This window comes from Leuciscus leuciscus, assembly GCF_965113295.1.
Source record: "Leuciscus leuciscus genome assembly, chromosome: 1".
NCBI lineage: Eukaryota > Metazoa > Chordata > Actinopteri > Cypriniformes > Leuciscidae > Leuciscus > Leuciscus leuciscus.
In genome coordinates this window covers 12,705,011-12,732,714 of record NC_138725.1, presented here as the reverse complement: position 1 = coordinate 12,732,714, position 27,704 = coordinate 12,705,011, and the positions used below count along the sequence as shown (strand labels likewise).

General features: G+C 38.9%; 1 protein-coding gene across 2 annotated transcripts; it reads right to left on the bottom strand.

Annotated features, from left to right (window-relative positions):
- Positions 1-814: 814 nt before the first annotated feature.
- On the bottom strand, positions 815-26,822 carry LOC309498316 (endoplasmic reticulum metallopeptidase 1-like). Of its 2 annotated transcripts, XM_082168983.1 has the most exons (16): positions 26,328-26,822; positions 24,888-25,180; positions 23,340-23,467; positions 19,700-19,805; positions 17,440-17,586; positions 17,043-17,135; positions 16,472-16,684; positions 15,740-16,005; positions 13,960-14,143; positions 11,177-11,370; positions 6,575-6,727; positions 3,488-3,669; positions 3,299-3,414; positions 1,192-1,355; positions 924-1,104; positions 815-843 (listed from the first exon to the last, which is right to left on the bottom strand). In XM_082168983.1, exons 1-15 carry the CDS (start codon positions 26,651-26,653, stop codon positions 928-930), a joined length of 2,742 nt encoding a protein of 913 aa, XP_082025109.1. In that variant the 5' UTR covers positions 26,654-26,822; the 3' UTR covers positions 815-843; positions 924-927. The 2 variants fall into 2 exon arrangements, with proteins under 2 accessions (XP_082025109.1, XP_082025108.1); XM_082168982.1 differs by lacking the exon at positions 815-843 and having other exon boundaries at positions 874-1,104.
- Between the last annotated feature and the right edge of the window lie 882 nt (positions 26,823-27,704).

Sequence of the window (27,704 nt, the reverse complement as noted above, 5' to 3'; positions counted from 1 at the left end):
AGCAGGATTCTACTCTTACTTTTAAAAGCTATGTAAAAAAGTTGTCTAATATTGTAAAATTGTATTTAAAGAATTTGAAGTGCATTAGGCCATTCTTGACAGCTGGTGCTGCAAGGTTGTATTTATATTCAATGATTTTTTAACATATCCAGTTGTTTCAATAGTTGGTCATTCACAGGTGACACAACTTTATAGAACTTTATAGAAACACTGTATAAGAAGGCGATAAAAGTGTTGGATAAAAAAACCTCTCATTTCATCACTGTAAAAAAAAAAAAAAAACATAATTGAGTTTTGAAAATTTTACTGCGGACGTAAATTAGCAATGTTGCTATAATCCGGCTTGTTTACATTGTGTATTTTGTGCAAATGTTCATTAACATGCTTTGTCCCTGTCAAACAAAAACAAACTGAGCTGAATAAGTGGGTCATTTGCCCTTTCACCTGTGAAATTTCACTGCTGTGAAAATAATACAAATAAAAAACATGCAAACATGAGCAATCCTCCAACACTTAAAACGAATAAATAAATAAAAAAGCCCTTGGGTTTCAAGGTTTGGATCCAGCTGAATGTGCATTTACCAGAATGATCAGAACTAAATCTGAAAATAAAGTTGCATATAAAACACCAAGGGCCTCATTTATAAAACGTTTGTGCACAAATTTGACCTTAAAGTGTGCGTACGCTAAAATCCACGCCAACGATCATATTTATTAAAAAAATGGATGTCTTTAACATGGGAAAGTTCTCAGCTTCACATCAGGGTCCAATCAGACGTGCGCACTTTTCCCTTCCGCAGAGAGTCATTCATGGGTCTGCAGTGAGTGGTGTGTGTGTGTGTGTGTGTGTGTGTGTGTGTGTGTGTGTGTGTGTGTGTGTGTGTGTGTGTGTGTGTGTGTGTGTGTGTGTGTGTGTGTGTGTGGCCCTCAGTATCTGTACACGTGGTATGTGCTGATCCATGAGGACGGGAAAACCCAGGCCGGGAATCTCTTCAGGAACGAGTCCAGCTGCTCGGAGCTCCGGTCTGAACCGGAGAAGTAATGAGCTGAGATGGCCAGAGAGATCAAGCCCTCGTCAGGAGACGCGTCTGAGGACCAGGGCGGCTGAAGACGAGAAACACACATCAACACACACAATAAACACCTCCACGCTCCTCATGTTAAATCTGTGGTTCTTTAGCTCAAGTCCACCTGAATCTCAAACCAGAAGTTCCAGGCAGGAGCGTCGAGGCCATGGGAGTAATAGATGAAGTTTACTCCGCTGCTGTCGTAGTGCAGCTTCCCGTCACCCAATGCCCAGGACGTCAGAGACGCGCCGGCGCTGGGCTGTACACACAGAGACATGTGACTCGGACCTGAGCGAGAACAACAGGAGACGCTGAACATGTGGACATTATTCATCATTAATAAACACAACTAAACCAGTCAAACACACTCACTGGATTATTGAACGCTGCTGATTATTTCATTTTATTCTCTAAAAATCAAGGCAAATATTTGTATGGATGCATGTATGGATGGATGGATAAAAAGTTGAATAAATAGCTAATACAAATGTATATATGCATGTATATTATAAAATATATTATTTTTTTTTTAATTAAAGAAATGCAACAAATTTAAAAAAATATGCTATATATACAAACATTTATTATATATTTTAAACAGCAGGTTTAATTATAAAAAAAAAAAAAAACTGTTTTTGAAGAAGAGTCATCAACAGTCATTCTTTTTGATATTTATTTATGCATGTGTGTGTTTTTATATATTATCATGTGATTACCCTTTTTGGTAACACTTTATAATAACTGCACGCTATTAATCATTAGTTAAGCATTACTAAACTGTTAATTCATCATTTATAAAGCCTTAATATACATTAATAAGCAGTTTATAAATACAGCTATAAATGCTATATTCTTGATTTATAAGCATACTTTAATGTGTTGTATTTTCATTCTAAATGAAGTATAGCATTATTTACAAACCAGTTACATTATTTACCATTATTTACAAACTAGGTATTGTCATTGATTAATAAGATCACTTAGAAAGTGTAAGTAAATGTAGTAAATGCAGGTAGTTATAAAGCATTTAGTGGTCAGTTCACTATTTGTGTGAGCTCATCTAAAGTGAGGACTAGTTATGCCTTGTAAAGCATTTTTAAAGGAGATTTAAAGACTCAGTTTTCTTCTAAACAGAAAAAGGAAACAAACACAACACAGTGATACAGAACATACAAATATTTAACTGAACCTTTAAATCTCCTTTGTAAATGCTTTAGAAGGCATAACTAGTCCTCACTTTAGATTAGATCACAAAAATAGTTCACTGACCACTACTAAATGCTTTATAACTACCTGAATTAACCCTGAACTACAGTAGAAATACATGTTAATAAAGCATTTATTAACACACTAAGTAACTATTACTATATGTCTGAATAATAAGATGTATTTAAACAGTTTATTAATCATTTACTTACACTTTCTAACTGATCTTATGAACCACTGACAACTCCTAAACAACTGCATTGTAAATAATGCTATACTTCATTTAGAAATGATAAATTGTTTATTAATAAAGTATGAAAATACAATTATTAAACACATTATAGATATGCTTAAAAATCAAGAACAAAGCATTTATAACTGTATTTATAAACTGCTTATTAATGTCTATTAATGCTTTATAAATGACGAATTAACTGTTTACTAATGCTTAACTAATGATTAATATCGCGCAGTTATTATAAAGTCTTACCTTCTTTTTTATAGTTATTAAATGTATTATTTGCATATAATTTATACAACTAGTTAAAATGTTAATACTTATATTACCAACATATAAAACTGCAACTAGTACTAAATGTAAATATTAGTCATTTGTATTTGTTGTAATAGTAAAAATGGGAAAATTTGTAATATATAAATTTAAACTAAAAGCAGATTTAATAATTAAAAAACTACTTTTGAAAAACAGTCATCTGTAACTAACGATTTTTTTGGTAATCGAGTAATCGGACGATTATTTCAACGACTAATCGGTAATTAATTTTTATGGGTGGTAATAAAAATGGACCTAAGCAAACAATAGCCTTTTACATTACTTAAAATACATAATTACAATAACAAGGCAATAATAATTGGTTTAAATAAAGTATTAAAAGCAAGTAATAATATCTCTGTAAAAATAGATAATGTAATATACATAGTAAAAACCATCATCTTTTGTACATTAGAAATCTGGCAGACATCACTCCCATTTGGTTCCTGATGAAATGAGGCTGTGGTCTCACCTTTGACCTCAAAGGTCATGTTAACGGTTCCCCGTTCAGTGTCCTGTCTGGATACGAGCTGGAAATCCAGCGGAGGGTCAGGAGAGACTTCAGGAGCCGGAAGATACCAGTTCTCCCTGAAACAACGAGAGAAAGACGTCACGAGGTTCATGAACTACATCCCCCAATCCTCCGACACCACACACTCACGTGATGGAGAACCATGGGAAGGGGCAGTAGTGATTCTGACAGTGTGTGTGGATGCTGTCGTTGATCTCTGGGATATGAGGAGTGATGTGCTGCATGCCAGTGTAATCCAGACTGTTGATCCAGAATCCCGAGTCTGAGCTCTGTATAGATCCATCCAGCGCGTGAAACCTGCGTGTGATGTGCTGAAAACACACACACACACACACACACACACACACACACAATTTTATTTGATGTGGCGTGTCAGATGACTGTACTAGCACCTCATTTAAAGCGGCAGTGCGGAGCGCGAGGAAACATGATTCTCTTCCTCAGTTACAGAGTTAACATGAATGGACACCTGAAGGTATGTTGAAAGATACAGTATACTTACTGAAAGACATCATCATTTGTGTAATCGCTCAATCAGTGTTTCAGCAGCGGAAAGACGTCAATAAAACGTCTTAGTTTGTCACATATAGCATTATATTTACCTCAGGCAAGTCATTCAGTGCCCAGAGCTTGTTGTTTTTTAGAGAAATGAACTCTTGCACTAAATGAATTCACTATATTAGCCTATATATTATATTTTACTTAACCTGTTAATGATATCTTGATTATTTAATGTATGTTGTAAAAGATCTGTCATGAAAATGACAGCAACTGTGTAAATTATTATATTTCAATAACGAATTAGAGTAAAAAATAAGTTAGGTTAAGCCTTATGTGCAGTTTACATGTTTTCATACAATGTGTTGAGTGTTGATTATTATATCTACAAATAAATAGCATCTGAATTTAGGCTAAAAACCTAGGCTCTGTTGTTAACCTTTAAAGTTATAGTAATGTGCGGGCTCCCTATATAGTTTACAGCATTAGCAGATCTTTTTTTTAATCCTTGCGAAACGTTTAATTGTAATTGAATTAATTTAAAGACAAAAGACAATTTGTTCATTAAACCACTGTTTAATAAAATAAATAAAAAGCAATTTTATATTTTCTAAACCCCCCACCGAACCGAACCGTCAGTTTTGTGTATCGTTACACCCCTACTCAAAAGTGTTACAGTGTTAAAATATGAAAGTGAAAGTGAAAGTGAAAGTGACACGTGACGGCCAAGTATGGTAACCCATACTTGGAATTTGACCTCTGCATTTAACCCATCCAAGTTAATGCACACACATTAGGAGCAGAGTAGTGAGTAGTTAACACACAACACTGCAAACGTGGATACACACCCAGAGCAGCGGGCAGCCTTTGTGTGGCGCCCGGGGAGCGATTAGGGGTTAGGTGCCTTGCTCAAGGGCACCTCAGTCATTTCCCACCGGTTCTGGAATCGAACCAGCAACCTTGGGTTACCAGTCCAACTCCCTAACCACTAGGCCATGACTGCCCCTGCCCCTGAGTGTTAAATGAACACAGAAGCAGTGTTAAAGTTCATGAGATGAAGTGATTCATTGAGTGATGATTGAGCATTATTGATGAACACCTGCTGTTAACAAGCAGAATCACTGAAGGAGAACATCACCATTATGGTGATCAGTGTTTGTTTTAAATGGGCTTTTGACCCTTGACTTTTTAACATTAGATTTTTAGTTATAATATCCAGATGAACAAAGAGAAAATATGATCAGGTGGTGTTGGTTGGTTTCACATTATAATAATTTGACCTGAATTACCAAGCTAATTTATAGGCAATTACATTATAGGTTACATTTACCTTATTGATTTCAGCAGCCCTGTGATTCTACAGCATAAGATCCAGCATTTTCAGTATAATTTGAAGGATTTCTTAAAAACTTTTTCATTTAGACACACAGACATCAAGAATCAGCCTGTGATTCTCAACAGTGGTGACCATCAAAAAGCATGTTGCAGTGCATTCTGGGTGCACCAATCAAAATGAATCCATGGCTCCCATCATGCATTGTTGCATGAATAAATTATAAGCTTAATTTTCCTAGTACATTAGTCGTTTTGGTGTTTTATGTGACTTTTTAGTAGCTTGTTGTCTAATGTTCAGAGTTGATCTGTTTATCTGAATATTCTGTTTGTCACCATTATTGAGATTCATACGCTGATTCTTGATGTCTAATTTTAACGTGTTTTATATTTTTTTATTTATCAGAGCAACCTGAAATCCTTAGAACTATATTGAAATTGCTGGATCTTATACTGTAGAATCACAGTGGTGCTGAAATCAATAATATAAATCTAACTCAGAGATTAGACTGTAAATGAGTTTAGTGACTCAGGCTCAAATGATGATTACGTCAAAACACAACCAACACCATCATATCATCTTTTCTCTTTGCTTGTTTGTTGGCTGTTTAAGCTCAGTTACTAATCTAATATTAAAAAGTCAAGGGACAAAAGCCCAACTAAAGCAAACACCGATCAGCATAATGGCGATTCCTTTTTTCTTTTTTTTCTCCTTCAGTGATTCTGCTTGTTATCATCAGGTGTCTTCAATAATGCTCAATCATCACTCAATTAATCACCGCGTAAAAATCCCCAGCTGAATTATCTACTGTTTTTTGACAAACGTTAAGGTCATGTGAGGATTTAATTGCCGTCCGAATCCACATCTCTGAGTTTACAAGAAGAGATCACTTCAAAATTCACTGTTTAAATCCTTTTTGTTCACTGCTGAGCACCGTACGTACGATAACTGCTGCGCTTCACTGTAATTTGCATGTGTTTTAAAGATGTACTTTTTAATTACTGAAATGCTGGAAAGTATTTACAAAAAACAATATTTCATCACCGCTCCACCTCAGCGAACAAAAAGGAGAAGGAGAGAAAAGCCCAAACTTTTGAAATGGGCAGTTAATTTGACAACAATATGATACAATAATGATACAATAAAATATGTAGGCAATTATTATAATTTTTTTTCCTCATGTAAATAAGAGGCTGCATTATCTTGATTCCACTAATTTCCATATTTTAATTTTTTTAAAGTTATATATATTCCATGTATATAACGTTTTATTTTCAGCTATCATACAGACATATAAAAACAAACTTATTTCCAGCTAATGCTTATTTTATTCCCTGTCAGGACAGTATTTTATGGATTGAGTTTGAGTAAACTAATAACGGTACCTGAACAAAGACACGTTTGGGTCGCGGGCTGGACGGGTCACCAGAATACGGGAAGAACAGACCAGAGCAGACCAGAACAAACATCAGCGTGAACACTGACCCCAGAACAGCCAACACACACTTTGTGCTGCGCCACAGATAGATGAAATGCATCTGGAGAGAGAGAGAGAGAGAGAGAGAGAGAGAGAGAGAGAGAGAGAGAGAGAGAGAGAGAGAGAGAGAGAGAGAGAGAGAGTGAGTAGCTGGGATAAGATGTTCCATGTAGGTTTTTTTTTTTAATGTATTTTCTTTAATGACATTTTTGTAATATTGATTTATTTGTGTCAATAAATAATCTCCTTTCTTTTCTGAGTTAGGTTTTTGATCACCCTTGCTTAAAGGAACAGTTACCATGGTTACACATCTTTATAAACCAAGATTAAAAATGAATTAATGTTGAAAAAATGTCAATTTACAAGTTTTCTTCTGTAAATTCTAAAGTCACAACATGATGACAAGTGAGATTGCTCCCCACAATCTTTGTTCACCGTTAAAAGTAAACCCATTCTCCGATACTCCAATAAACCCATTCTCCGATACTTGTCCGAGAGAAATTAGGTTCCTATACTGACGACAAGAATGCGGGACATTCTTAAAGCGCTTTACGTGAAAACCGCTTAATGTGGCTTAATGTACTAAGACAGTGATATTGAAGGACCAAATTCAGTATTTACCTTATTACCAAAAATAATTTCCCATGGTTGTTGTTTTAGTACATTAAGACACGTAAAGCGCTTTAGAATATAGCAGTGACACGTCTGTAAAGCATTGCTTTCAATGAGAACTGAGAAACATTTCATGTCAAACCTCCACTGAGGCAAAGCACATGGGAATTTTCATTACAATAATATATTGGGATATAATTTTGTCATCATGACATATTTTGGGCTATTTTCAATTTGAACAGTCGGCTACATCTAGCGTAGCCTATAAGCGCCTCCTAAACCTTTACAATTTCTCCACATAAAACAATATAAAACACCTAACAGCCAGGCAAAAGAGACATAGTAATTTAGAAGTCGTTTTGGCCTTTATTTATATATACACTCACCTAAAGGATTATTAGGAACACCTGTTCAATTTCTCATTAATGCAATTATCTAATCAACCAATCACATGGCAGTTGCTTCAATGCATTTAGGGGTGTGGTCCTGGTCAAGACAATCTCCTGAACTCCAAACTGAATGTCAGAATGGGAAAGAAAGGTGATTTAAGCAATTTTGAGCGTGGCATGGTTGTTGGTGCCAGACAGGCCGGTCTGAGTATTTCACAATCTGCTCAGTTACTGGGATTTTCATGCAAAACCATTTCTAGGGTTTACAAAGAATGGTGTGAAAAGGGAAAAACATCCAGTATGCGGCAGTCCTGTGGGCGAAAATGCCTTGTTGATGCTAGAGGTCAGAGGAGAATGGGCCGACTGATTCAAGCTGATAGAAGAGCAACTTTGACTGAAATAACCACTCGTTACAACCGAGGTATGCAGCAAAGCATTTGTGAAGCCACAACACGCACAACATTGAGGCGGATGGGCTACAACAGCAGAAGACCCCACCGGGTACCACTCATCTCCACTACAAATAGGAAAAAGAGGCTACAATTTGCACGAGCTCACCAAAATTGGACAGTTAAAGACTGGAAAAATGTTGCATGGTCTGATGAGTCTCGATTTCTGTTGAGACATTCAGATGGTAGAGTCAGAATTTGGCGTAAACAGAATGAGAACATGGATCCATCATGCCTTGTTACCACTGTGCAGGCTGGTGGTGGTGGTGTAATGGTGTGGGGGATGTTTTCTTGGCACACTTTAGGCCCCTTAGTGCCAATTGGGCATCGTTTAAATGCCACGGCCTACCTGAGCATTGTTTCTGAACATGTCCATCCCTTTATGACCACCATGTTCCCATCCTCTGATGGCTACTTCCAGCAGGATAATGCACCATGTCACAAAGCTCGAATCATTTCAAATTGGTTTCTTGAACATGACAATGAGTTCACTGTACTAAAATGGCCCCCACAGTCACTAGATCTCAACCCAATAGAGCATCTTTGGGATGTGGTGGAACGGGAGCTTCGTGCCCCGGATATGTGCATGCCACAAATCTCCATCAACTGCAAGATGCTATCCTATCAATATAGGCCAACATTTCTAAAGAATGCTTTCAGCACGTTGTTGAATCAATGCCACGTAAAATTAAGGCAGTTCTGAAGGCGAAAGGGGGTCAAACACAGTATTAGTATGGTGTTCCTAATAATCCTTTATGTGAGTGTATACAGTGAGGAAAATAAGTATTTGAACACCCTGCTATTTTGCAAGTTCTCCCACTTAGAAATCATGGAGGGGTCTGAAATTGTCATCGTAGGTGCATGTCCACTGTGAGAGACATAATCTAAAAAAAAAATCCAGAAATCACAATGTATGATTTTTAAACTATTTATTTGTATGATACAGCTGCAAATAAGTATTTGAACACCTGAGCAAATCAATGTTAAAATTTGGTACAGTAGCCTTTGTTTGCAATTACAGAGGTCAAACGTTTCCTGTAGTTTTTCACCAGGTTTGCACACACTGCGGGAGGGATTTTGGCCCACTCCTCCACACAGATCTTCTCTAGATCAGTCAGGTTTCTGGGCTGTCGCTGAGAAACACGGAGTTTGAGCTCCCTCCAAAGATTCTCTATTGGGTTTAGGTCTGGAGACTGGCTAGGCCACGCCAGAACCTTGATATGCTTCTTACAGAGCCACTCCTTGGTTATCCTGGCTGTGTGCTTCAGGTCATTGCCATGTTGGAAGACCCAGCCTCGACCCATCTTCAATGCTCTAACTGAGGGAAGAAGGTTGTTCCCCAAAATCTCGCAATACATGGCCCCGGTCATCCTCTCCTTAATACAGTGCAGTCGCCCTGTCCCATGTGCAGAATGTTGTAAAGTTTTTCTTTCTTCAAAGCAGACCAGGAGACGTTGGGATCACGTTCAAACAGAAGAGTTTCTTTATTTGAGCGCGGCTGCGGTTTCGTCCATCATAATCTAAAGTATATAAATTTACATGGTGTCTTATAGGCATTTTAAGAGGAGGGGCTTTTGAAGGTGGAGACAAATCAAGACAAAGCATAGGCGTTTGATTCAATCAAGTCAAAACCAGTTTGGCAGGTTATCCGACTTGCTCAAGAGAGACAGAACCAATCAGCATAACACTATCATTCAAATGATCCAATCAGCCAGCATAAGGCTCCAAGAGCCATTTGGGTCCGAAAGCCATTTACAGACAATAAGGAGAAAACAGGAAAGGCAACTTTGCTGAGCAGAATCATTATCTTACCCTTAAACACTAAATACAATATTCTTTACCGTGATGTTATGTAAGGAAGCATATTTGAAATAGATTCTTAAATTTGAATCCTTCAAGAAAAACACCCCCAAAGCATGATGCTACCACCCCCATACTTCACAGTAGGGATGGTGTTCTTGGGATGGTACTCATCATTCTTCTTCCTCCAAACACGTTTAGTGGAATTATGACCAAAAAGTTCTATTTTGGTCTCATCTGACCACATGACTTTCTCCCATGACTCCTCTGGATCATCCAAATGGTCATTGGCAAACTTAAGACGGGCCTTGACATGTGCTGGTTTAAGCAGGGGAACCTTCCGTGCCATGCATGATTTCAAACCATGACGTCTTAGTGTATTACCAACAGTAACCTTGGAAACGGTGGTCCCAGCTCTTTTCAGGTCATTGACCAGCTCCTCCCGTGTAGTTCTGGGCTGATTTCTCACCTTTCTTAGGATCATTGAGACCCCACGAGGTGAGATCTTGCATGGAGCCCCAGTCCGAGGGAGATTGACAGTCATGTTTAGCTTCTTCCATTTTCTAATGATTGCTCCAACAGTGGACCTTTTTTCACCAAGCTGCTTGGCAATTTCCCCGTAGCCCTTTCCAGCCTTGTGGAGGAGTACAATTTTGTCTCTAGTGTCTTTGGACAGCTCTTTGGTCTTGGCCATGTTAGTAGTTGGATTCTTACTGATTGTATGGGGTGGACAGGTGTCTTTATGCAGCTAACGACCTCAAACAGGTGCATCTAATTTAGGATAATAAATGGAGTGGAGGTGGACATTTTAAAGGCAGACTAACAGGTCTTTGAGGGTCAGAATTCTAGCTGATAGACAGGTGTTCAAATACTTATTTGCATATATATATATATAACAGAGTGAAAAGCAAAGGGATTTGATCGAGACCACAAGCTCAATAACATGGAGCGCTAAACAAGAGGCATATTAAAAAACAAGATGTATATAATTTATATTATTTTTCATAAAATAATAATCTTAAGGAAAATTAGCTTGTATCTGCTGATTCTATTAATCAGTGTTAAAATAAAAAAAAGAAGAAACCGCATCTTCCATATTTAATTTCTGGTTTAAAAAAGGAAAAAATGGACGCAAAAGTACACGAAACCTAAGATGATTTAATCTCTGGTTGTCATACTTAGAATGTTTGAATTTAAATGTTTGAATTTTGAATGTTTACATTTGCATTTACTGTGTTATAGTTAGTCTGTATGACTCACAAAATAGGTAGACAGAATCACGGTTGCCAGGGTAACAATTGACCCCATGAAGAAGTCGGGTCGGATTCCCCTGGTTCCATTGCGGCCCTGGATGGGTGTAAACATCTCGCAAACCGCCCAGATGATGAACATGATGTGGACGTACGGTAAGGCAAGACCCACCAGGTACAGGACGGTGTACAACAGAGATGCTCCTGCACACACACACACACACACACACACGTGCCACTAAATCATGAATGACCTCATTTAAACATCAGAGCCCTGATTTCTGCCCTTTGACCCCATCTTCAGCTAAACTACTGCAGACCAGAGAGCTAAAACACCATAAAAGGATGGCAAAATAAAAGTCCAGTTTTAAAACAGATATTATAAAGTAATTTTGACCAGTTCTACTAAACAATTTAAAAACTTAAACTGTCTTAATTTTGTGCATTTTTAATACAAATATAAAAAAAAAACTATTTTGCTAAAATTTTAAGTCTGTTTTATATTTGCATACAGACATTATATATTACACAAAAAACAATCCAGAATCAAGTAATTGCCTTTTATGTTGACATTGTACTGAAGCCAAAGCAAATGACTGGAATTTCACCTTAAAAATGTTAACTTAGTATCATGGTGATTGTCACTTTCAGTTTCATGTATTTTATTTTGTTATTCTCAGAGTCATGTTTCCTGGTTCCTTATCATGTTTCCCCTGTTTATGTGTCACTTTCTGATTGGTTCATTGTTTGAGGTGTTTCTTTTCATTAGTCTGTGTATTCAATCCCTCATATTTGCCATGTTACTAGGCTTGTTCGACTTGAACCGGCGCTGCACAGACAGATCGGTTTATGACATCAAATTACCGCGAGGGATTAGAGAGCAGACACTCCTTATGCTTTTGAATCACTCTCGGTCTGTGCAGCGCCGGTTCAAGTCGAACAAGCCTAGTAACATGGCAAATATGAGGGCTTGAATACACAAAGACTAATGACAACAAGAACAAGTCGAACAAGCCTACTTTGTTGTGTATTTAAGTTTGAATGCTGGTCCATGTTCCAGAGTTATGGTTTCTAGTCAAGGATCTAGGTCATGTTTATTTTGTGTTTCATGCCTAACTCATGGTTTATGTTTCACATTTGTTGGATATTCACCATTATAATAAACTGTATTTGGGTCCTGTGCATCATGATTTTCATCTGCTTCCATGTCAGCATTGTTACAGTGAGAGCATATCATTTTGTCTACACAGTATTAATCTGTATACCTAACAAAAACATTTTCACTTATTTAAAAATATATTTTTATAGCACTTAAAAACGCAAAAAAATAAATAATCATAATATACAATTAAAGGTACAATATGTAAGAATTTTGCATTAAAATATCCCATAATCTCAAGGCCAGTGTTATATATTTTGTTAAGTTGATTACTTACAATATCCCAAATGTTTCCAACTATTTTTAAATTGTGAGAAAATTGCGATTTTAACCAAGGAAACGGGGCGTTAGAGCAGGGGGGAGCTGGGAGTCGCCAGTCAATTGCGTCATATCCGCGTTACCCTCGGTTTCCGCTCGTACTGTGTGGAGTCCTGGACAAATGCGAAAGTTGTAGTTGTAGCGTCTATCAAGCAACAAACGTTAGCTTGTTTCGTGCAGTCGTTATGGAACACAATTATTCTTTACCGATTGCAGCTGGTTCTGTCGCCAAAGCATGCTTCATTTTATATTTTCCAAATGTAGCATTCGGTAATAGTTATGTTTATGTAAGGGAAGTATTATTGCTTTAGGTTTGTGTTTAGTTTATTGACATTGTTTATCACGTCTGGTGTTTATGGCCATGTAAATAAATATAGCATGTGTTATACATAAAGATTAATCAGTATTTTGGCAAATGATGTGGGTATGTTCGAATGTACTTTTACAACAATTGTTTAGAACACGTAAAACTGCGCAGTGCTATCACAACAATGAATTCGACATACAGTAACATCTATGATAACCAATTTAGAATTAAACCTTACTTTTCTTGCGGTTAATTCATTTTAATGAAATAAAAGTGTGATGAGGTTCAAGAGTCAGGAAGGAAGAAGACAGGGATCGGCGTGACTGGGACTCATACTTTATTAAAATAAAGCAAAAAAAACAAAAGTCACGCACAACGTGCATTCACCGTGGCAACCGCGACGGCACAAAACAGTTCAAAAATGAGAGCTCGGATCCACCGGTTTTCTTTCTCTGCGTCCAATTTTTTCTTCAGTCTCTCTCTCGTTCCAGCGCGCGGCTTATAAGCGGTCTCTCCATGCAGATCACAGCAATAAGACACAGGTGTTCGTCATTTGCACTTGACCTACTTGCTCGTCTCTTCTCTCTCCCATTACAGACCGTGCTGAACCACGCCCCCCTCGCCACAAAAAGCATGTCATTACGCAACATTTATAAAAATAGAACTTAACCTCATCCATGAACATGATTTTTCGATTCCCGTCTGACTGATTTACATCAACGGTGGAGTTTAAAACGACAGTTCCCATCATTCCACGCTCCTTCACATCGTCATCAAGCTACGCCGTTGTTGTTGTTGTTTGGAATGTAGCGCCCTCTAGCGGCAGAAAATTCTTGCATATTGTACCTTTAATATCTTAACCACAACAGCTGTAAAAACAAATATGCTTCAAATACACCAAATAAGCTAAATCTCAGAGGAATAATGTAGAAACAATGTTTTACTGTACTGATGGAGTGGAGACAGGACAAGTGAATGTGAATCAGGTGTGTTTGGTGTGACCTCTGACCTCTGGTTCTGATGAACATTCTGAGAAGCACTTTGCTGACGAGCGGAAACGCCACCATCATCATCGGCACGTACGCCAAACACAAGCCACACACAGTGAGGAAGAGCAGCAAACAACACCACAACAGCAGACTGACGTCGAAGAAGAGCTCGGCCAGATCCACACGACTCGCGCTCCGAACACACTGACAGAGAGAGAGAGAGGAAAGAAAGGCAGAGATGAAGGTGTTTGAACTCATCCCAGTTGCTTATCTTTAACTTTCCAGCTGCCCACCAACTCCTGGACATTTTTTGCACTGCATTGATTGTGGTTAGCGGCTCCACATCCATGAGTGGTCTGAGCGACAGGAAGTTTTCACACTTTTCAATGTACTCCAAAACATCACAGTTTTCACGGTTTTGACCGAAGGTAGGAAACTCCAGGTTGATAGGAGGCTTGGGTGTCGACGGCGATTGACGATCAAATCTCCCCAAAAAGAGAAAAAGTATTATCTGCTGGTTCCAGGCCCCACAAAAACAAAGGTTGTCCTCCAGCTGAAAGAAAAAATAATCTGTAGAGGATAGTCCAGGAAAAATATATATTCCAGAGTAGTGTATCTACTGGTAAAGCAGCTCAAAAGTCTAATACTCCATGACTCTTTTTCTCAGAGATCATCTTTTTGGACCAAAAGCTCTGGAGTTAGGAAGCCAAAAGCGTGCCACCTCACCACACACACTACAATCAAAATGGCCGCCCTTTCCCTCTTATGGGCTTGCCCATCATAATAAAAGTCTTTAGTGACCAACAAAAGTCCCCTAATTCCCCCTAAGTGAGCATCGTGCTGGGCTTTACTGTGGCAGTGTCAACAGTATAAGAAGCTATACAATAAGAAATAAAGCAATCAATCAGTCGAATGTACAAAGTCAATGCTCTAGTAGGCTACAACGGTACAGTTAAATAGCCTAAATATATAAAGTCATGGAAATTCACTTTGCCCTTAGCCGAAACGATATTGATACATTAGATAAACACAAGATGTAAGGGTTAATGCCCAACGAGGTGTCCATTGTCAGGTATTAATGGACAACGGGAGGACGGTTGCCTCCGCCGAAGTCCATTAATACCTGACAATGGACACCTCGAAGGGCATTAACCCGCTTTTACCATGGTCACTTGCCAAATAACACATTTTTAAAACATTAGTTTATATTTTAATTAGTTTTACAATCGAAATCTAAAGTTTTTACAAACAATAACTTGGTTTCCCTGGTTACGTCTGACCGTTTATTTAGCAACCGGAGATATTTATAGTCCGCTCAGCTCGTAGAACCCTTCAGTTTACTGCCTGTTGCTATGGTTACTCACAGCTGATGTAACCAGCGCATTTATTTATTAATTTCGAACGGTTTCACCAGAACTCCTTTACTAGGTGTCCTCTATCACTTTTTAATGGACACCCTGCAGCCAATCAGAATCGAGTATTCACACCCAGTCCATGGTATAAGATAATGTTAATGAGCACTGAGCACCCGCTGATAGCCTGGATCTCACAACTCTGAAAACGTCAGATCAAACTTTCAAATAGGCGCCATCTTTATAAATAAAGCACTGAGCTTTACATTCTCGCCTGAAAACTACATTTTGTGAATACAGTAACAGTAGTATTTTTAAATGACACGGGTTTACTCCTCCGCCACTGACGCTCACTGGTAGGTGCGAGATGCATTCTGGGATACCTGGCTGTTCAAGAACACATCGGGGATTTGAACTGTATTGGTATATGTTTTGTCCCCTCACTCACCCTGTAGTACAGGCTCTTGGCCAGCATGTGTATCAGCAGGATCATGCCGGCGGCGGCGGATCCGTACAGAGAGACGGCAGCGTAGAAGTGTGTGTACCAGAACATGGAGCGACCCATGAGTGTGACGAGCCAAGCCACGCACAGAACCGTCAGCAGAGCCATGACCCAGCTCAGGAGCACCACACACACCGGACACACCAGATCACGGGTGTACCGACAGCCTGCAACAATACACACACGCGCCAGATCACGCGTGCACCGACAGCCTGCAGCAAAACACACACACACGTTACATCAGTGCTTTATAGAGGCTAACATCCAATACATCAGTATGAAGCCGATGACATCACTCATTCATGTCTTATACTCCCCTTTAGATGATGTTCGACACACAACTGAACAGATTCATGATATCACACAGCTTATCAGTTATCAGCGATAACATCATTTATTAAAAAAAAAAAAAACACAGAAACTTCAATAAATATAGACACTACTTGAACAATATTTTCCAAAATATAATATATACAATAAAATATTCTATAATATTTAATAAGTATAATGCATATTATCAGCATTTTAGAAATATAGCGATTATATAAGCCTTCTGATGTTCGATAAAAAATAATTCTTCTTTTAAAAAATGCCCATTAATGTCATTTCTGAATAAAACCATTCAGCGATATCATAAAATAAACTCAACTGATATCCGGTCATGTGACCATCACGTACCCACAGCGCTGCTCAACGTGCACTTCCAGCCCAGGTAGATCACCGTGGCGACGGCAAACACACAGTTGATGATGGTGCCGGTGCGAGCGGAATACGCCACCATCGTCAATCCCAGCAGGTCGAAGAACACCATGTTACCATGGCGATGCTCCGAGGAATCCGCCAGCACATCCGACATCACCAGGTGCTTGAGCACAGACAGGATGTTGTCGCCTAGTGACCGAGAGAAACAGGAAGTTCATCATTCTCAAAACAACTGATAGGTAAAGCGAGGCATCAAAACACACATTCACGCGAGTTCACACTATCATATCATTAAATAGAGTGAAGGTTATGTGTATTTGGCGTGTTGTCCGAAAGGGAAGTTACTTATCAGAACGTGCTCCTCCTGAAATTTATTAATAAAACATAATTTAGTGTCTGCAATTCACACATCTTTATGGATTGTGAGGGAAACCAGATCCAGATCCAGACCCAGATATAAGATACAGATACTTGTAGAATAATATATATATATATATATATATATATATATATATATATATATATATATATATATCATGAGTCTCACCTGCTCCCTGGATGGAGTCGATGTGGATTCGCTCCGGAGTGTCATATTTAGTGTGATAGAGGTAACCGTTCTCTATGAACGCAAGATCAATCCCTGTAGAAGGAGATGAAGAAGAAGAAGAAGTCTTTAACATGATGGGAATCTCACAGTCTCGATAAAGACTCCTGGTTTTCTTATTACCAATGACTTTTATTTTTATATTAACAATATATCACTGAAATACCACTAAATATATCAAATAAAACAGGTATTTTTCCTGTAAATTTAAGTTTAATCTCTAACTTGTTAATACTGTATTATTGTATGTCAAAGCTCTGCCAATCAGAGCTGCTGTTATTTTTTTTGGTTTGTTTTTTACCATAACTTCCACAGATGTTTTACAGTGTGCATTCCATACCAGGAATATTCCCGAAGTCCCTGAAGATGCGGAAGTCTGTGTCTGAGGGAATTAATCCACTCTGGAAAAGCTCCTGACCGACGACTGAGGCGAACGGGTGAACAGCGGCTTGCACATACGCCTGGACCAGCCACGGGTTCTCTGGACCTGACACACACACACACACACACACACACACAGGCACATTTACTCACACTCACGTTCAGATGTTTGACAGAATGATCACGCTCCTTTTTTCCATATCATAGAAGTGAATGTGAACAGAACATTTGTGTTGCACAGAGAAAAACAAACACAACATCTGGGTTTAGATAAGCGATTCTCTACCTTTCTGACTCCATTTAGGAGGAGCCAAACTTATCATCTTAATTTTATAAATTTGTTCATTTAAATACCAATTTGTTATAATGATGTTAATGTTCTTTATTTCTGTGAGTGTGTGGGAAGAACATGTAATGCTATGCCACTCCTGACAGGAAGGGGGCGCTGGAGCGAGAGCATTCAGTCTTTTGACCGTGCGCATGGAGCCCAAAAAACTTGCAAGCGGCCTACAAGTCGTTTGTTTGTTTTATGTAGCAATTCATATTTTGATTGAAAAAACTTCAGTCATTGTTTGAAACATCAATGGGCTTCTCTGGATCTATCATTGCATCAACATCTCTCACAAGAAACAAGGGACAAAAAATTGGAAATACATAAACTTGTTTTACCACTATAATAATATTCCTCTGGTTGATCTGCTGTAATGAAAATGTTTTCAAAACTTTGAATTTCCATTGATTAAAATGAGTAATGAAAACAATAAATTTGTAGGCTTCCAAAAATTTTAAGTATGAAAGCTTATTTCTGCCACATAATCAAAACATTAAAAATGTAATTGCGACTTTTTATCTCACAATTCTGATATTGTAAATCATAATTCTGACCTTTAGAATTAACTGTCATTTAACATCATAGGATAAAAAGGTTACAATAACCTTTTTTGTTTATTATTCTCGGGCGGAAACAAGTTTCCACAGCTTCCTGCTATTTTTAACCAGTGAATTTACAACACTTTTCCAGTCTTTCCTGATTTACTGGAAAAGGATCAAATAAAATAAAAATTACTTACTATTTCTACCTGATAAAATATTGTAGAGGTTGAAAAATGTATATTCATTATAAAATGCCCATGATGTTTTAAAGGGGTTAAATCACATTTTCCTTGAGGTTTTGACATATAAGAGGTCATCATACTATAAGAATATCCTGTAAGTTTCAGAACTGAAAACATCCTTGTTGGTCCAAAAACAGCTTTAATTGAAACTAAGCCTATAGAACGACTCGTTGGTTAGATACCGTTAGCTACAGCCTCTACTGCCTCACCATCGCAACTTTGGCCCCGCCCACTGGTGTGTTAGTGAGATGACGAGAAGAGAAGTGTCACAGATCAGCCAGGCTCTCTCAGGCTACGTTTACAGCTGGCCGGCTATTTTAATAAATGGACATTTCACCCTCTCCGTTTTCAAAAATAACATTGTGCACACCTGTCAGTTTTCAGAAAAGTGTTTGTTTACATGAATCTGTGTATATATGCAGTCAAGAGCATGCCAAACCTGTAGGTGGCAGTGTAACGAGAAGCTCAAGCCCACGTTAGCCAATCAGAATCCCAAAAATGGCAACAACAGCAACGAATCAATTCCTCTCTCTGGTCGCACTTTTAACGCAAGTTCTGTCGCATACTGTGACGTCGGCTGGCTAAAACTTTGTTTTTCTCAGTTTACATACGTGCAAACAAAGTTTTCCAAAATCTCCACTCTGGCCAGAGTTTTTAGAAAGAATCGTTTTCAGAGGTGAATTCTCCGTTTGCGTGTAAACGAAGGGCACAAACGAAGGCATATGTCTCAGTTTTAACCATGTACGTGTAAATGGGCCCTCACTTCCACCACACAGCGATCTCTGTCGCCAGACTACTAATCACCAGCACCTGTCATCAATTACACCCTTATCGGCACACTACATAAGCACACACCTCAGCCTCAGTCAAATGTCTGACCTTAAACAAGGAAAGACTCAGGTTGTTCCAGTTTTTCCACGTCTGTTTCTGAGGAAATCTACGTGCTATACTTAACTTTATGCTTGCTTTGTGTTCTCGAGACCGAGAACCGTTGTGACACGAGATGAGGTGAATCTCTTTAACTCTGGCACTTGTTCTACAGTGCAGATTCTCCTGCTGCAGGCGTTCAGCTATGATACACACAGGTGTGTGTGGAGTGTTTACCTGTCTGAAACACCAACTCTTTCCCTCCCACTCCTGCTGCCTCCAGGTTCACAAACGCTCGCACCTGCTGAGCCCAGGGATGCTGGGTAATGAAGCCATGACTCCCCTGAGAGAGAGACATATGTTAACAGAGTTCAAACTACACTTTAACATGCGTGTGTGTGGCAAACACACTGTGAGACCATGAATGATGAAAGTGGTGTGAGCAATTCACATCAAACCGCCTGAACACATTTCACTAAGATAATCAGATGCTGGCTGAGGTCATCCAGCTTGGACAATTCCTGCCCCCTGTCATCCAGGCCAGCCCGCGTCACCCCCTCTGTCTGCTGGCTATCTAACGTTCTCCGCCAACATCACTCTAAACTCAGGGCTGCAGAGAGGAAGTGGTGCAAATCAAAATGAATTACGATCACAACAAAATGAACAATTCTTCTGACTCTTACAAAACCTTCTCCTCTCTTCTCAACCCGCCTCCATCAACACTAACAGCTGACGATATTGCCACATTCTTCATAAATAAAACAACCACCATCAGCGGCCAATTTGTCACGCAACAAAATGACACAGACATCTTAAAGGAGAACTCCGGTCAATTTTAACATTGAGCTCATTTTTTTGTACATTTGGAGTGCTGTCAATACAGAGAACAACGACAAAAATCGGTGTTGCCTACACCAAGTTATTCTATTTTTAAAATTTGCACCCTATTGACTTCAATGGGGCAAGTAGTAAGCCTGCTTTTTAGCCTCTTAACATCCTTTAAGTGTCATTACAAGTGCACAGAAAATGTGAGTGATTCCTTCCGAGTGAACACGAGTGGATCTGACTGCAGTAGATGTTAGAGATATTAATAAAAATGAAGTTAATTCAGCCAGCGCTCATACCTTTGTTTACATCCTGTTTTCGGTGGAAGGCCATAGTAATCGATTGTCGAGTTCACGCGCATAGGTTTAGTACCTATGATCACGCGCGTGAACTCGACAATTAACTTTTAATTAACAATTAACGGCTGAATTAACTTCATTTTTATTAATATCTCTAACATCTACTGCAGTCAGATCCACTCGTGTTCACTCGGAAGGAATCACTCACATTTTCTGTGCACTTGTAATGACACTTAAAGGATGTTAAGAGGCTAAAAAGCAGGCTTACTACTTGCCCCATTGAAGTCAATAGGGTGCAAATTTTAAAAATAGAATAACTCGGTGTAGGCAACACCGATTTTTGTCGTTGTTCTCTGTATTGACAGCACTCCAAATGTACAAAAAAATGAGCTCAATGTTAAAATTGACCGGAGTTCTCCTTTAACACACACATTCTCCCCTCTTTCTCTCTGCTCTCAGAGGCAGAAGTCTCCAAACTCCTCCTTTCCAATCACCCCACTAACTGTCCGCTTGATCTTATTCCCACTAATCTACTTCAATCCATTTCTTCCTCAGATGTACCTGCACTCACTCACTCATATCAACACTTCTCTTCACATTGGTATCTTTCCCACAGCATTTAAGCAGGCTCGTGTAACCCCACTGCTTAAGAAACCCACTCTAAATCCAGCATTTCAAGAATATTACAGACTGGTATCCCTTCTTCCATTCGTTGCTAAAACACTTGAACGAGTTGTTTTCAACCAGATCTCTGCCTTTCTTACACAGAACAACCTCCTGAACAACAAGTAGTCTAGCTTCAAAAGCGACACTCTACTGAGTCTGCCCTGCTCTCGGTTATTGAAGCTCTGAGACTGGCAAGAGCAGTTTACAAATCGTCAGTTCTCATCCTGCTGGATCTGTCTGCTGCGTTTAATACAGTTAACCACCGGATCCTCCTGTCAATCCTAAAGATGAAGGGCATCTCAGGAACCGCACTCCAATGGTTCAAGTCTTACCTCTTAGTAGGTCCTTTAGGGTGTCATGGAGGGGTGAGGTGTCTAAGACCCAACATCTAGCTACTGGAGTGCCTCAGGGCTCAGTGCTGGGACCGCTTCTCTTCTCCATCTACATGTCATCACTAGGATCTGTCATTCAGAAACATGTTTTTCCTATCACTGCTATCATCTAGCTACTGGAGTGCCTCAGGGCTCAGTGTTGGGACCGCTTCTCTTCTCCATCTACATGTCATCACTAGGATCTGTCATTGAGAAACATGTTTTTTCCCATCACTGCAAAGTTGACGACACTCAACTCTATCTCTCATTCCAAACAGATGATCCGACGGTAGCTGCTCGCATCTCAGCCTGCCTGATAGACATTTCTTGCTGGATGAAGGACCACCACCTTCAAATAAACCTTGCGAAGACAGAGCTATGTGTGTGGTCTCTGCCAACCCAACACTACACCATAACCATCACCATTCAGCTGGGTTCATCATCCATAACTCCATCCAGGACAGCCAGGAATTTTGGAGTTGTAATTTATGATCAAATGAACTTCACTGACCACATTACTAGAACTGCCCGGTCATGTAGATTTGCCTTGTACAACATTAGGAGGATCAGGCCCTTCTTATCAGAACATGCTACACAACTCTAGCCTGACTTCGTCATAATATTCTAGGCAGAATGCGAGTCTGATACTGCTCCATAGGGCTTTGATTATGAGACGTGTCTTAACCGAACCAGGAAAAAAAAACTCTGCACTCAATTGGATAGACCTACGACCAATCAGAGCAACACAGTAAGTGAACTATGTTGAGCGACGCATAGTTGTCAACAGAGCTCAACTGCACGCACGCTGGAAGAAGTAGTAAAGTAATGAGTGTAAACGATCTTTGCCGTTGTTGTAAAAATAATTTAAGAATTTGCGGAGTACTAACAAGCATGAATAGCATTTTTGAGAGAAATACAAAAGGTGTATTGTATATACAAACAAGTTCTCCGTTTAGGATTAGATCTTGACAATAAAGCAAATAAATCTTCTCACATTTGTCGGCCCTGTCTCAACTTTATAACATGGTTGCAACATGACTGATTTTAAAAAATGGAAAGACGACGAAAGATACCAGGCTGAAGAAGCCGCAGATCATCTGTCCATCATCGATTAAAGCCCGCCCTGGCAATTTGATTGGCTCGGCCTTCTGGGAGCCGAGCATAATTACTCCTCAACGGATCGAGTCCAGACCGAACTTCCCGACCAAAAAAATTTTGTGGGCGGGGTTCGGGCTGGCACCCAGGCTAACACAACTCCTTTTCCAAGCGTTTTTTCTATCCAGACTGGACTGTTGTAATGCTCTCCTGGCTGGTCCTCCAGCTTCACTGTCAAACCTCTGTGACTGATCCAGATGCTGCAGCTAGAGTGGTCTTTAACGAGCCGAAGAGAGCACACGTCTGATCTGCCCAACTCAACCTGAGCTGTTGAATCTTTAGCCATCTTCAAGAAATGTTTTTTTTGGCAACACTTGATCCATTAATACTAACACTTTTTTTCTCTTTTCTTCTACTTTATATATATTTTAAAAAACAACAACCTTAAACTGCGTCAGAATAAACTGGGAAGGGTCACAGTACTTACATATTGATGTCCTATTGTTAGTTTAACTGCTTCTATTGCTCTCCTCGTTTGTAAGTCGATTTGGATAAAAGTGTCTGCTAAATGATCAAATGTAAATGTAAATGTCAAAGGTCAGCCATGCTGTGACCACTCACCTGCAGCATGCCCTCCTCTGCCCCGTTGAACAGGAAGATGACGCCGTGTTTGAGTGGAGTGGAGAGATTAGCTAGAGAACGTAAAACCTCCAACATCACTGAACAGCTGACGGCATCATCACTGGCTCCTGAAACACACACACACACACACACACACACGTTATTGATCACACAGTACCTGCAGTTATTACTGATACACTGAGTAAAGCATGCACACAAATATAGAAACATGATTCAAAGAAAACAATAAAACATGCTATGGATACCAATACATAAAACCATTAATTATAAGCAAGATGCTGATATTGCAGATACAAAAATACAATTTAATCCTGTCAATCAAATGCATTCAAATCATAACTGACTGGGATTTAACATAAATCCAAACATAACAGAACAACAACACTTTTGTGAAATTCAAACAAAATCACATTCTGACTAAAACCACAACACCTATAGGGGTTATGCGTGTGACGTCACCATTGTGTGTGACTGCAGTCTCCCGCGTCTCATGTTTCTCCTCAATCTTCTGAGAAAAAGACTCCATTAGTTTCAGCAGAAATTTCAACAGTGTCTCAAACTGCTCAAATTTGCAATAAAAAGTCAGAGATCTCAATATAAACTCAATCATTTCCAATCTCCAAATTTACAGCGCCAGACTCTCTCCGGATCATGACGAGAGACTCATTTGAGACATTTTGCTCCCACTTAAGGAGAAACAAATATAAATACTTAATGTAACTCAATTATGTTTCATTTCAAGTCTCAAATGAGCAACTTCTAAGCAATAACATTTTATTAACTCTTTCACCTAATGAAGCTTCATAATACTCACAGCAAGAAACTAGTAGCAACATATTGATACTTAAAGGAATGGTTCAGAGTAAAATCAACCTAGGGTCCTTTGCACCATGACCTCGAGCCCAACACCCCCCCAGAAGCCTTTTTTCCCTTGGTTGAACATTATTAAAGTTAGAGCTTATTTAGTGATATCAGCCGGATGGTTTAGTGCAGGCGCTAATGGATCCGAGGATGTATGTCGTAAATTACCGCACTAATAATGCCCAGAATGGACCAAAATTCTACAGTAGTACAAATAGGTTCTGTACTCATAAAACGAGGCATTGGAAAGTTTGTAAGTACATCAGGAGTTTATTTAAATAACACTTGCCTGACGGCTCATGCTACCGCTAACCCGGACGTCGAGGTCACTTCACTGAGTTGAGAAAAGCACGTAAAAGTCCTGTCAGAAAGTGATGCATAAGGATGTAGTGTCCATTCTGGACATTATTAGTATCGGGTATTGGGCTCGAGGTCATGGTGCAAAGGACCCTAGGTTGATTTTACTCCAAACCATCCCTTTAAGACACAAAGTTGATATTCTATCAAAGTTGAAACTTAAATGAGACGTAACTGAGATCTCCATTAATTCTCACAAACTCTAAAGGAGGAATTAATGAAGAAATATAACTCTATTAAAGCACATAAACTCAAAGTCTCCTGAGGAGAACGCCAGCAGGATGATGTGTGAAGCGTTGTGAAACACACCTGGGCTGTCGGCCACCGTGTCGAAGTGGCAGTTAGCGAGCATGAAGTGCTGCGCGCCGCTCTTGGGCTCGAGCTTGACGGCGATGTTGGTCAGCCGGTCGTAGCAGCTGATGAAGCCGCCGATTCTGAAGGTGCCGCTGGGCCGCTGGACGTCCACTGTGATGGAGTGAGAGCCAGCTTCACTCTCAGACCGGATCTGCTCGATCTGATCCTGAAGGTAGTTCACCGTGATCTCGATCTCTGGGCTTCCCATGGTCCGCGGCCCGACACTGGTGATCCGATCCAAATGCATCCTGTTGCACATCATAACACATAACTTTACACACGTGAGCACAGGTCTACTGCTGCTCTGTTTACTGTTATTATTATAGTTTTGTTCCTATCGAGTTATTGCAGTGAAGCCAAATTCTATTATATTCTATTCTATTACATCCTACTTTATTCTGCTCTATTTCAATCTATTCTGTTCTATTCTATTCTATTCTATTCTATTCTATTCTATTCTATTCTATTCTATTCTACTCTACTCTGTTCTATTGTATTGTATTGTATTCTATTCTACTCTACTCTACTCTGTTCTATTCTATTCTACTCTACTCTACTCTGTTCTGTTCTACTGTATTCTATTCTATTCTGTTCTGTTTGTTCTATTGTATTCTATTCTATTCTATTCTACTCTACTCTGTTCTGTTCTGTTCTATTCTATTCTATTCTATTCTACTCTACTCTGTTCTACTCTGTTCTGTTCTGTTCTGTTCTATTCTATTCTATTCTACTCTATTCTATTCTATTCTATTCTATTCTACTCTACTCTACTCTGTTCTGTTCTGTTCTATTCTACTCTACTCGACTCTATTCTGTTCTATTCTACTCAATTCTATTCTATTCTATTACACTATTTTTCTATATTCTACTCTATTATTTTCTATCCTACTTTATTCTGCTCCATTATATCCTGTTCTATTCTATTCTATTCTGCTCTATTCTATTCTTTATAGATGTATGAAACATTCACAATAAGATGAATATTATTCATTTAGAAACATGAATTTTAATTTAATGCTAACTTTAAGCATCATTAGTAGAGATATCTGCAGTATGATACAAATAATATTGCAAATATCCTCTTATTTTAATGTTCATAAACTGTTAATAGTTTAACATTACAGCATGTTTTAATATTTTCTCCTGTCTAATCAAACCCAAACAGACATATACGACTGATGTTTTAAACCTCATGTTATTAAGTTGCAATGTAATCACTTATTTTACCATGGCTTGGAAGATAATTTTTTTCTTGTTTTAAGCTTACAAGGCATTGAATGCGATACCGTTTTTATTAAAGTCATGCTTAAAACAAAAACGAAAGTATGAATGTGGTAATCATGCAATACTATAGTAAGGCACCTGATAGCCTGGCTGTACTATAGTAAAGTGTACCTGGCCCGGGTGGCGTTGAAGTGTCCTGTGCTTCTGCTGCTGATGATGAGCTGCTGGACTGAGATCAGAACCAGAACCCACATCAGACTCAGGAACCCGAGCAGCAGAACCACAGCGCAACTCTCGCGCAGAAACTCTCTCTTCACTGCCGGCTTGTGTTCGCGGCTCCGGGGGCCGTTCAGCGCGGCCTCCTCATCGCCACCGTCCGGCTCCTGGTTCTCCTGGGTCTGCTGGTCCTGGTTCTCCTGAGTTCTGGTTCTGCTGGTTCTCCTGGTTCTGAGGACTGAGTCTCTCTCGCTCATCTGCATAATACCTGGATTGATCATTAGATCTCACTAAGATCTGCTCTGTTCAGAAACAAACGTATTATAAATCCTTCTTGAAAGCTTGTTTCTGCATTCTCCACTGATCGCTGATTCTTTATTTCTTTTGTCTGGACACAAAGAGTCAGTTTGACAGAAACAAGGAATAACGAGTGTTTTCCTGGTTAGTGTAATAAGAGGGTGGAGTTGATGGTCACTCCCACAAGTAATTCCACGTTCACTATCGGGATTTTTTCAGGTTACACTTTAAACAAACTTCTAGAAGTATAGAGGAGAGCACACACTAACGCGGGGTTAGTTGTCACACACTTGTTTTAAATACTTTAGAAGACACTCGCAGGGTTTGCTCAGGCGGAACATGTTGTCACACTACGTTACAATGAGCCCCTATTAGAACTATGATATTCTATTCTATACTTTTATGAATTCTATTGAGAAAACATGACAAAAAGGTGAAGTCAATGATTAGAAATTATTCATTATTATTATGTGTTTTAACTATGTTAAACACCTTTGTTATTGCCTTTGGCTTGCTCAGTTGGGGATATTCTGGGGATATCTAATTTGATTTTATCAATAAAATCCACTAGAAACAAACCTTGTTGTATTATTTTAATTTAATACTGTGAAGCTGCTTTGATACAATCTGTAATGTGAAAAGCGCTATACAAATATACTTGACTTGACTTGACTATGTTGAGCTGTGTTTTCCGGTGTGTTCATTGTCAAACTCATAAATCTTTATTTATTTTATTTTTTTATGCCATTATTTTATATGAAAAAGTGAATAATTGTATTTTATTGAGAAAATATTTTAGTTTGTCTTGTATATGTTTTTATTAGATCAGATAGCATTTTAATCTGTCATATGGTCATGTCATAATGTACTCCACCTATGGGGCATGTTGTCACATTTCATTTCCATTCTTTCAGAGTAAATCAAGCAAAAATATACACCGTATTAATAAAACAAAACCACATAATTGTAGACATGTGGGAAATTAATGTGGGAATAATAAATACTCTGAACCCTAAGTAGATTTACACAAACTGA